The sequence below is a fragment of the Camelina sativa genome, chromosome 6, assembly GCF_000633955.1.
Source record: "Camelina sativa cultivar DH55 chromosome 6, Cs, whole genome shotgun sequence".
NCBI lineage: Eukaryota > Viridiplantae > Streptophyta > Magnoliopsida > Brassicales > Brassicaceae > Camelina > Camelina sativa.
This window is the reverse complement of record NC_025690.1, coordinates 16326630-16338384: the sequence shown is the minus strand read 5'-3', so window position 1 is coordinate 16338384 and position 11755 is coordinate 16326630. Positions and strand designations below refer to the sequence as shown.

The window sequence follows — 11755 nt, the reverse complement described above, 5'->3', positions numbered from 1 at the left end:
TTTTTTTTTTTTTTTTTTTTTTGTTCAAACTGTTTCTTGTACTGTTAAGGGTTGAAATATTTGTTTCATGGTCTGTTTTGAAATATACTATATATTAAAGTAGTTCTTCAGAAGAACAGGAAGGAAACCACTAGTCACTAAAGACATCAAATCTTGCTCATGCATTGGATCGAAAAATATAAACTTGGCAACTTTTTCCTAATAATACGAAGGCAACACAAAATGCATCCAATTATAAAATAATTTGTGTGAGGCAAATGTTAAATCCTCTCTAGTTTAACTACTTAAGTCTCCTTCCCTTGGGTCATAGCAATCAGAGGTCGTGTAAATACGGATGAGGCAATAATAAAGTGCAGAAAGTAAAGAACATAAAAACTTTGTTAACGAGGTTCGATTTTTCCTACTCCCCGGGACCACGTCCAGATTTCGATTCCACTAGAACAAAAAAACAAATACAACCTATTCGCAAACGCGTAAATCAAGCACAACCCTCTTAATTCACCGCTCCGTTCTATAACATGAAATCTAAATCTCTACCCTTAACTAGACTAACACCAAGCCTATATTTAAACCAAAATAACCTAACCTTGGGCTAAACTCCCCCTGAGCCTAGACTTCAGATTTTCAACTCTCTTACTTCTCTAGGACGTGCCCAACACCTCCTTATATATCTATCAAGACTTCCTAATCACCATAGGAGAAGATTTCCAAATTGCATAAGAAAAAGATTTTTTCCTTTTTGCTATTTTCTTTTTCCTTGTAAAACTCCAATTTAATCAACCCAATAAATAGTAGTTTTCATCTTCAATTCATCCTCAAATCTTCCTTCAATATTGCCTTCTCAAACCTTCTATAAACTTTTCACGCACATAAAACAACAAACCAATACATCTTCAGGTTGGACTAGTTATTTATGTTTTTTTGTAGACTATATGATAGATATATATATGATTTTTTGGTTATAGATTTATGACATTCATGATTTAGGTGTATCATAATATACAGGTTAATTTGATTTTGGTAATTAGGGATAATATGCATTTAGTTAATTATGGTAACATATAAAATCAATTATAGGTAACATTTAAAAGATAAGGAAATCTTTCAACCTAATTAAAACAAGCATATTTGATTATTTTTTCATTTTTATTTGATTTTAAATTTAAATTATTTTAAATTATTATATAATATATTTAGTTAATAAAATTTATGATTTTTTTTCAGCATGTGATGTAATTTAAACTTTTTAAAACGAACATATATGTAAATGTTTGTGTAAACTGATGATACTTATTGAGTACAATGATCGACTTATATACACATAGACATTCCTAGAGTATTGTAAAGAAAGTAATGACATGATACTATTTACATAATTGAAAGATACTAACTAGTACGTGATTGATTTAATCATTGATGATGATTGATCTTGAAGAATTGTTGATACGAACTAGCTAGTGATTGATGTAATCATTGATGATGATTGATCCTTGATTAATGCTTAATAATATATTGCTCAATTGATGAATACCAAAATATATAAAATGTCTCAATCACATTGCCTAAGAAAAATATGCAAAGATTCAAAGTCATACTATAAAAAAATGACCAAAATGATTCTCAATACAAATGGTCATGAACTTTGATTTATCAGGCATCAAAATCATATTATAAAGTCATACTTCAAAGTCATATTATTTAAACCAATATAAATTGTTCAATCTATGAAATATTCAAGCTTTAATAATATTATTATTTAAAAAAATATTTATTCAACTAAAATTTTGACTGAATAGCGAGTAAAAATTTGAATATTTAAATTCAATTTCATATATTTCTTTTGTTGAATTGTATAATTTTTATATACTATAATAAACTTTTTAAATAATTTAGTTTGAAGTATTTAAAAATAGTTTAATTTGATATTTTAAGAATATTATAAATATATGATAGATCAAAAAATTTAAATTATAAACACTCTAATTTGATTTGTTATAGCACGGGTCAATAATATGTCACAATAGACTGAAAAAACTTCAAGAAATATGATTTCTTGCTAGAGCATGGGTTAATTTTTTTTTAAAAATGATTTCTCAGATTAAAAATTAAGTTTGGAATAATGTTGTTTGGTAGAGGCTTTCTCGGTCAAGATGATTTTGACAAATATATATTACATATTTGATCCTAAAATTAATATACGGTGTATTGTGGGTTAAGTCATAGAACTAACAATCAAAATACAATATATAATTTTAAAAACTAAACAAATCAAATTAAATTAACAAACAAAATTTTTCTTTTTTAATAAATAACTTAACACGCAGTGTACCACAGGTCAAAATCTAAATCTACTAGACTAGATCTTACAAAATCTCTATATTAGTAAAAGAGAAGTACAAAACAACTTTTGGCTCGGGTCGATTAAAAAAAATAACCCGAAATCAAGGGATTCAGATTATGTGTAATCGGATACTCCATTTTTAACGGATCAAATCCACAATCTATATTATTATTTTCACAGCATTTTTCAGAAGAAGGCTTGAAGTTGGACAATATTTACATCATATGCCATTGTAATTGAAACATTTAATACAAAAAAAAAAATTAGGAAAATCGAGTATAGAAATATATATTTCCCTAAATATCTGAACAAAATCAATTTCTATTTTCCTTTTTAATTACAAGTTTTAAAATGTTTTAATGAAAAAAGAAACTATAGTATCTTACCTTATTCAATTTCGATTTTCCATAATTGGTTTGACATTATACATGTTTTCCATTATACATTGTTTTCCATTATACATAAATTGTTTAATGTTTTCTATGTTAAAATGGATAGAGCAATTGATGTCAAAATGGGTAGAACAAAATATAAAAATAAACTAATAATGTATAATTTTATTATACTATATATATATATTTTTTGTTTTAACCTCCACAAAATGATATATGTTTTTTGACTAAAAAACATGTGTCATTTATAGAGTTATGATGTCAAATACAAATATATTCTGTTGCACAATTTAAATAGTAAATACATCAAATTTAGTCATATGAGTAATATCTATAACAATACTAAAAAAGCAACAATAATTTATAGAAAATTTTATTTATCCACTGGTCCAAACCTAAACTAAAAATAATCATAAGAATGTGATGGGAATTAGGTTAATATTAGTAAACTTATATATTTTTGCGGGTTGGTTTAAAAGCACAAACAAAATATTTTAAAACTTAATTTTATATGAAAAGAGTTAAAAACCAACACTAACCTGCTCCATTATACTCAAATACAAAACTAACTATTTTTTTTTATCCACGAGTCCAAACCTAGACTAAAAATAATCATACGTATGAGATAGGAATTAGGTTAATATTAGTACACTTATATATTTTTGCGGGTTGATCTAAAAACACAAACAAAATATTTTAAAACTTAATTTTATATGAAAGAAGTTAAAAACCAACACTAACCCGCTCCATCATACTCATAGACAAAACTAATTAATTTTAAATTGGTGAATAAAATTTAAATAATTTTATACTAACTATAAAGTATTATACATATTAACAGATGTTTACTTTCACAACAAATAATTTTGATAGATTAAATTCCAGAATAAAAGAATTTTGATTAATTAAATTTCAAATGAAAATAAAAAATTTCAAATAGATAAAGAAAATAAAATTACAAATATCTTAATATTATTGTAAAAAATTTAAAACATATATTTGATGATCTGATCCAACATAATGTTTTTTTAGTAAGTTATATAAAATATACAAAAATACATAATCCCGCGGTGTACCGTGGGTTAAAATCTAGTTAATAATTCGTAATCGAATTTGGAATATTAGGAAAAAATTAATGTTAGCTTTTAAGGAATATTCTGTATTAGTTAGTTTACGTAAATAGAGATCATTAATAACATAGAAAATATTAGGTAACTAATAATGTTAGTTTAAGAAATCTAAAATTCGTTTAGATATTTTAGGAACTCCGTACAAATAAAATTTACTAATTTGGATTCGAAATCTTTTGAATAATTAAATCATATATAAGTTACAGATATGTTAATCGTCTAAGAGAATATATGAAGTATATTCCCAAAACTAAACTAATTTTGCTATAATATTGATTGTTTGAAAGATTGTGTATCAAACAACTTATTTGTAGTATAAATATATTCTGCATCATTCTGATTTCTTAATAACCTAAACGTAAGAACTTGATCACAAAAAAATGGCTTCACATACGATCAAGCTTTTCAACTATCAAGAGATCATTCGGAATTTGTACTGTGAAGGTTTATCCTTTTTGTTTTCCAAAAATTCATTCAATTTATCTATTGTCGGACTAAATCATCTTAGCCTTTATCTCTATATATATAGAAGAGAAGTACAAAATCAAAAATTACTAAAAATTTCCAAGATTACCACGACCCGATTGAGGTGGGATCCGCGCGTTAACCCGTCAAAGCTCTCGACCCGTTTGATTGAGGATCCGACGTTATTGATTGGATCCAAAGACATAGACTTGAATAACCTAATTGATATTTTCCTCCTTTTGATCGTCGTCTACCTAGAACACCTTTCGTAAGTTTTTTTTGTTCTTTGTACTTCTTCTTTCGAGAATCTCTCCCTCTTCATGTGACGAGTTTGAAGTGGTGGTTGCGTGCAAATTCCACCTGATGTAAAAGAAGATCGCGGGTGAGAGTTTTTGAGAAGATAATGGATAAGCGGCGTTTTGGGTTTGTAGATTAGAAGGTAAATCTTTTTCTTTTTTTTTTTTTTTCTTTCATAACCTGTTATATGTAAGTTTTTTTGGTTCAGTATAATTGATACGAATTAATCGAATTCCACTTGATTTGAGGGCGAGAGAGAGAGAGAGAGAGTTTGAAGAGACTGAGTTGATTGAGACTGGAAACAAAGAAGAGATGCAGTGTCGGTGGTGTTGTAGAGGAAGAAGAAAGCAACTACGGTGACGATAAAGCAAATAGAAGACAACAAGTCGAGAAATCTAGGTTTTTGGGTTCATTGATTCGTCGTCGGATCTATTGATGAGTTGGTAATTCTATGATCTGAGATTTTGGCAGCTTGGTAGGAGACGGCGCCGCACGATCTTGAATCAACATCAGTTCAAAGAGGGAGCCCAGAACTCTTAATAAAACTTCTAAATCAGAACCTGATATTTTGTGATCTGTTCCTCAAAATTTGAGATTTGTGTATTGTTGTCTGCAAGTGAATGATGTAATGCGGTTGTTGTTGGTTGGAACTAACTTGAATGCAATGCAAAAGAGCTCGGATTTAGAAAGCAGAGTCTATGAGAGCTGTGACGTCAAATGCAAATTGCCAAAATATCATCTTTTATCTTTTCAGGAGCTGAGTAGTTATTTGGAAGACAATACAACCAGATTTGTTATAGTTGATAAGAGCACTGATGGGGACTTCTTACGAATTGATTATCAACATCAGGTTCGACTTTTCTTCCTAGGATGTTTAAAAAAGAATCCTCTTCTATTTCTATATCAGATGCTCAAATCATAATTTCATACAATGGGAAAATGGAATGGTTTGCTTACTTAACTATTGTTTTTGTGTGAATTTGCAGCCGGTGTTGTGTTTCTAAAGTAATCATAGTTGACCAGAAATGTTTCTTCTCTGATAACTTCTTCTTTTTCTTCTTTTTATTGTTCAGTTTGGATCATTGGGTGTAAGTCTCTTGACTACTTGATGCATTTTAATATAGAAAGAATATTGAATTTGATTGTTTTAGTATCATGGTTCATGTTTGAGTGTGAATGTATTTGCAGAATTTTGTTTGAGTATTAACCGTAATCCATTGTAGCTTCTTAACTTATTTCTTTGGTACAACACTAATGACTGTTTGTTTTGTTTGTAAACAGTCTTTTAACAAGGTTGTTTCCTCACTAATTCGGATGAGAGGATACAAATTTGGTAGTTACAGAAGTCGTTCAAAATTTGGAGCTCATGATTTAGTGGTAAAGATTCATCTCTTTGTATCGATTACTAACATTAATCTATTTGTATCGATTTTGTTTGAATACTATAGACGTACATGGTCCCCAGATTATAATAGCCTGTTTTGGAATGCATTGTCTTGCTCTAGACTTATACGAAGTGGCTTGAGAACTTATGGTGAGAAGATTTTCAGATCAAAGCTTGAGCCAATGTGATGGAAGAAACACTAAAAATCTAGAGAAATTGAAACAGGTCATCGTGGTGAAGTGGAAGAAGAAGAAGAAGCAAAAAATACTCTCCAGTCTCCACCTTACTTTTTTTTTCTTCTGTACCAAACTCTCAACCTTAGAACTGGTTTTAAATGGGCTGTATCAAATTGAAATTTAAATGGTGTGAGTAGGAAACCATAGGGACATAAAATTTAGGTTTCTCTACTTCAAATATTTCTGTGTTTCGAGCAATATACCGAATATTCACGTATAAAAGAAAGTTTTCAATCCTTCTTTTTTTTATTTGAAGTTGCTTGCACTAAAAGTAAAAAACAAAGATTAAACTTTTACACAGTTTTGTTGGATTGGAATACATCATAATATAAATAAATATGTAAAAAAAAAGATGATATATGGATATAAAATCTTTTACCAGCTCTGAAACGGGTTTAGCGTCGCGGGTTTGCACTATTAATCCATCACTAATCATATATTATAAATTTGTAACCATAGTTCTTCTTACTTTTAAACAACTAATTTTGATTTGATAAATTTAAAAAGATTTAATTTGTTTCTACTCAAACAAACAAAAATGCACTACCCTACCATATAACTCTATATAACCCTATCAAACAAAACGAATTTTAAAATCATATATTATCCAACAAAATTCAACCAAAACAATAAGCACATTTTAAGTTGTAAACTATATAAACTAAATAAATTAAAAATTATTTTCCAATATACTATAACTAAAAATTAGTCCCGCGGTGTACCGCGGGTTCAAACCTAGTTTAAGTTATTCTCACTATCAAAAGTTTTTACTCATGATTTTATATTTATATTATTTTACGTACTTTTCTACATAAAATACAAACAATGATAAAATATTACTCATTTAATGTCAATGACTTTTTAAAGAGTAGGCTGGTTGGTGTACTAAATTCACAATCATATGTTAAAGCGGGTTAAAATTAATATTTTACAAATACAATCATTTACAAGTTGGTTCATCAAAACAAGCATTGTGAATGTGTAAATTTTATAAATGCATTCTTTTATAGTTTTTACAAATGCAGTTATTTACGGGTTGTTTCATTAAAACATACATTTTGAATATGTAATTTTTATAAATGCAATATTTTATAGTTTTTACGTATATTCCTACTTCTGCCATAAATAATGTCTAACTCAAGTATATATTAATAATTATTCTCCGCGCTGTAGCGCGGATCCGATCCTAGTATATATTATTTCATAAGTCATATTTAGAACATGATTTCATGGAATAGTGTTTCATCCCAAAAGAAAAAGATTTTTAAAACAAATAAAACAATCACATATAGTGATTTAAATAAAAATTACAAAATAAACAGAAAAACTTCAATTCGTGCTCTAGCACGGGTCCAATTCTAGTTATTTATTAAGACAACAAAGATCAAAGCCAAAGTACATGCTCTCTATTGTTGTATCTCCTTCTTTTATACCATTATCCCATTGCATCGTTTAACCATTTTACAGTCACTTTGTTGTTATTGTTAAAAATTCTTGCCCCTGAAGTTGTATCTGTGTTATAGTAGTGTCACTACTAAGGCTTTGAATGGTTGCATAGTATGCTCCAGACTGGACTAAAATTGGACTAGTCCGTATTTAATTTATCATTCACTATTGCGTACCAGTATGCAACAATGTATACTAAAAATCTCCATACTATTATGCATTTCAGCATACAACTCATACCATTGTAAATTCATTATTGATATGCATTTTTCATTCCACTCCTTAAAAGCTTCGTACCATTATAAACTTTATATTAGTTTGCTCCATATTAGAGTCTAATATATTGCATACCAAAACCAAGGGAGGTTGGACTAAAATTTAGCAGTGTCATGGACTCATGGGTGAGAGTTATCGTCAGTTTGGTAGAGTCCTTATGACCACACAAAAAAACATGTTACAAATTGTTTAAAGCAATTTTTAATTATCGAAATAAGCATATACAGTACACGCACCCAAACTTTAAAGAAAGAAAAAAAAAAAAGAGGAAGAATCGTGGAGAGAGAGATGGCTTCGACTCCGAAGCTAACAAGTACAATCTCATCTTCACCATCTCTTCAAATCCTCTGCAGAAAACTCCCGATCGCTATTCATCATCTACCATCACCTAGCTTTCTCTCGCTCCCTAAAACCCTAACCTCTCTCTATTCCCTTCGTCCCCGTGTCGCCGTACTCTCAAACCACCGGTATTACCACCACTCTCGCCGGTTCTCTGTTCGTTCCAGTTCCGACAATGGAGCTGACTCCGACCGCCACTACGATTTTGATCTCTTCACTATCGGTGCCGGCAGCGGCGGCGTCCGCGCCTCTCGCTTCGCCACTAGCTTCGGTGCTTCTGCCGCCGTTTGCGAGCTCCCTTTCTCCACCATCTCTTCTGATACAGCTGGTGGCGTCGGAGGAACGTAAGATTTCTTTCTTCTTGTGGTTTGGTTGATATATATGGTTTGATTGTGTTGTAGAGAGAGATGTAATTCTCAGCTGTGTTAGATTTTAAAAATTCAAAAACGAATTGAGTGAACTCGTTTTTGGTTTTTTTCTTTCTACAGGTGTGTACTGAGAGGATGTGTTCCAAAGAAGTTACTTGTGTATGCATCCAAATACAGTCACGAGTTTGAAGACAGTCATGGATTTGGTTGGAAGTATGATACTGAGCCTACTCATGACTGGAGTACATTGATTGCTAACAAGAATGCTGAGTTGCAGCGGTTGACTGGTATTTATAAGAATATTCTGAGCAAAGCTAATGTCAAGTTGGTTGAAGGTCGTGGGAAGGTATGCTGAAGCTCGGAGTTTATATATATAGTTCATATGTTTTAAATTCTATGTATTGATTTATGATATGTTTATATATGTGTGCAGGTTATAGACCCACACACTGTTGATGTAGATGGGAAAATCTATACTACGAGGAATATTCTGATTGCAGTTGGTGGACGTCCTTTCATTCCTGACATTCCAGGAAAAGAGTTTGCCATAGATTCAGATGCTGCGCTTGATTTGCCTTCCAAGCCCAAGAAAATTGCAATAGTTGGTGGTGGCTACATAGCCTTGGAGTTTGCTGGTATCTTTAATGGTCTTAACAGTGAAGTTCATGTTTTTATAAGGCAAAAGAAGGTGCTGAGGGGATTTGATGAAGACGTGAGTAAAAAATGAGTATTACTGTTTGCTGCCTTCGTTTTGTTCTCGTGGCTATTTTCTAATTGTCTTGTTCCAGGTCAGGGATTTTGTTGGAGAGCAGATGTCTTTGAGAGGCATTGAGTTTCACACTGAAGAATCCCCTGAAGCCATCATCAAATCTGGTGATGGCTCGTTGTCTCTGAAGACCAGCAAGGGTACTGTTGAGGGCTTTTCACATGTAATGTTTGCAACTGGTCGCAAGCCCAACACAAAGGTATAACATGACTTTTCTTTGCGAAGGATCATTATAAAATGAAAAGTGTTAGCAAAATTCATTGCTTTAATACTTTGTCTAAGATAAACTGACCACTGCTACCCCTTATTTATGACTTTAATGGAAGCTACTACATGACTGATCATTGATGTAATGTTGGCTGCTATAACAGAACTTAGGGTTGGAGAATGTTGGCGTAAAAATGGCGAAGAATGGAGCAATAGAGGTATGATCCAATGTTTTACCTATTTCTTGTCACTAGGTATTTCTATTATTGCATTATGCACAGTTCTCTTGTTATACCTGCTTACTTATTGTGTAACTGTGCTCCATGTTTCCACTTTGTTTGTAAGGTTGACGAATATTCACAGACATCTGTTCCTTCCATCTGGGCTGTTGGGGATGTCACTGACAGAATCAATTTGACTCCAGTTGCTTTGATGGAGGGAGGTGCATTGGCTAAAACTTTGTTTCAAAATGAGCCAACAAAGCCCGATTACAGGTAACATAACAATCTTTACTTTGATGTTTAGACCTTTGGTAGTTTTGGTGATTGATGCGAGTTTTCTCTGTTTGGTTTTTCATGCTCTTTCAGTAATCTAGAACTTTTTGTAACTGTTGTCTCTGATGGCTTTTATCCTTTCTGTGTGTTTATGATCAACTAGAGCCGTTCCCTGCGCCGTTTTTTCCCAGCCACCTATTGGAACAGTTGGTCTAACTGAAGAGCAGGTAAGTAGGATGAGTTGTCGAAAATACGGTTTTTTTGTGTGTTACTGCTTATAAATGTTAGGTACGTGTTTGCAGGCCATAGAACAATATGGTGATGTCGATGTATACACATCAAACTTTAGGCCATTAAAGGCTACGCTTTCAGGACTTCCCGACCGGGTGTTCATGAAACTCATTGTCTGTGCAAACACCAATAAAGTTGTCGGTGTTCACATGTGTGGAGAAGATTCGCCAGAAATCATCCAGGTTTGACTGTTAACATGATTCATCCAATCTGACAAGTATACATAGAAAACATGTATGATCGAATTTGAACTTTATTTGGCAGGGATTTGGAGTTGCAGTAAAAGCTGGCTTAACTAAGGCCGACTTTGATACTACAGTGGGTGTTCACCCCACAGCGTCTGAGGAGTTTGTCACTATGAGGACTCCAACCAGGAAAATCCGCAAAGACTCTCCTGAGGTTTGTTTGTGAACAGTCAAACTTATCCATCTAGTTATTTCTCGTTGTTTTGCGACATGGAAAAAAGATTGGAACTGAGATGTGTCTTTCCAATTTCATCTTAGGGAAAGGCAAGTCCTGAAGCTAAAGCAGCTGCTGGGGTGTAGAGAAGGTTGCAATAAGATTGTATATACGGCATTGGAGCTCCCTGATAAGGTATTCACTAGTTTCCAGTGCACTGGTCCTAATTTCTAATCCTAGAAAATACATGCAAAGCATTATTAGCTCATAGTCTCGCACCATGCTTAGGATGTCAATTCTGTTCTGCCCGCCCCAGAAAATTAGGGTAGACTAGAAGAATCCTCCGTAACTGTGCTTGATATTTTGACTTGCATGTTTGCAGGAGAACATTGTGTCTGTGAAGAAGAAGCTTTTTCTTGGCAGAGAACAATGTTTTTAATGTCGCGTGGAGATATGACCGCCGTCCTGCAATACTTTTGATCGTTTGACCTACACGATCAAATTCCTCGAGAGAGATTGTAACTTTTCCCGAAAGAGCTCTAAAACTGAACCTTTGAAATCTTGTGCCATCGTAACGGCTGTATAGATATATGAACAATATCGAGTTTTCTTTTGCTTTGTTAGTTTTCTTTTGGGTACTGTGTTGAGCTTTTTATCTTTGAAGCCACCACGTGAGACTTCATGTTAGCATCGTTGCGAATGATATAAGCTTTTGACAAATCAATAAACTCAACACGGTCACTATTCAAAGTAGCGCTAGGTATTCGGGTTTTCGGGTTTAGGCATATAGAATCCATTCGGGTTTTTTGTACTTTCGGATCGGTTGGAGTATTACCCGTTCGGATTCTGGTTATTCGGGTTTACTCGAACTCAAACAAATCATGAACAAAAAAAATTTGTTTTTTTTAATCTTTTTATAAAGTT

General features: G+C 32.1%; 2 protein-coding genes across 7 annotated transcripts; both read left to right on the top strand.

Annotated features, from left to right (window-relative positions):
- On the top strand, nucleotides 4235–6484 carry LOC104791737. 6 transcript variants are annotated; one of them, XR_768952.1, is made up of 4 exons: nucleotides 4235–4767; nucleotides 5380–5475; nucleotides 5907–6002; nucleotides 6131–6484. XR_768952.1 is itself a non-coding variant. In XM_010517701.2 (4 exons), exons 1-4 carry the CDS (start codon nucleotides 5254–5256, stop codon nucleotides 6245–6247), a joined length of 360 nt encoding a protein of 119 aa, XP_010516003.1. In that variant the 5' UTR covers nucleotides 4237–5253; the 3' UTR covers nucleotides 6248–6484. The 6 variants fall into 6 exon arrangements, 1 of the variants encoding a protein (XP_010516003.1); XR_768953.2 differs by having other exon boundaries at nucleotides 4236–5475; nucleotides 6091–6159; nucleotides 6235–6484; XR_768949.2 differs by adding an exon at nucleotides 5612–5713 and having other exon boundaries at nucleotides 4236–5475.
- On the top strand, nucleotides 8192–11469 carry LOC104791736 (glutathione reductase, chloroplastic). Its single transcript, XM_010517700.2, has 11 exons — nucleotides 8192–8650; nucleotides 8795–9020; nucleotides 9108–9386; nucleotides 9463–9639; nucleotides 9812–9865; nucleotides 9993–10141; nucleotides 10305–10368; nucleotides 10444–10614; nucleotides 10697–10831; nucleotides 10936–11026; nucleotides 11214–11469. Exons 1-10 carry the CDS (start codon nucleotides 8256–8258, stop codon nucleotides 10975–10977), a joined length of 1692 nt encoding a protein of 563 aa, XP_010516002.1. The 5' UTR covers nucleotides 8192–8255; the 3' UTR covers nucleotides 10978–11026; nucleotides 11214–11469.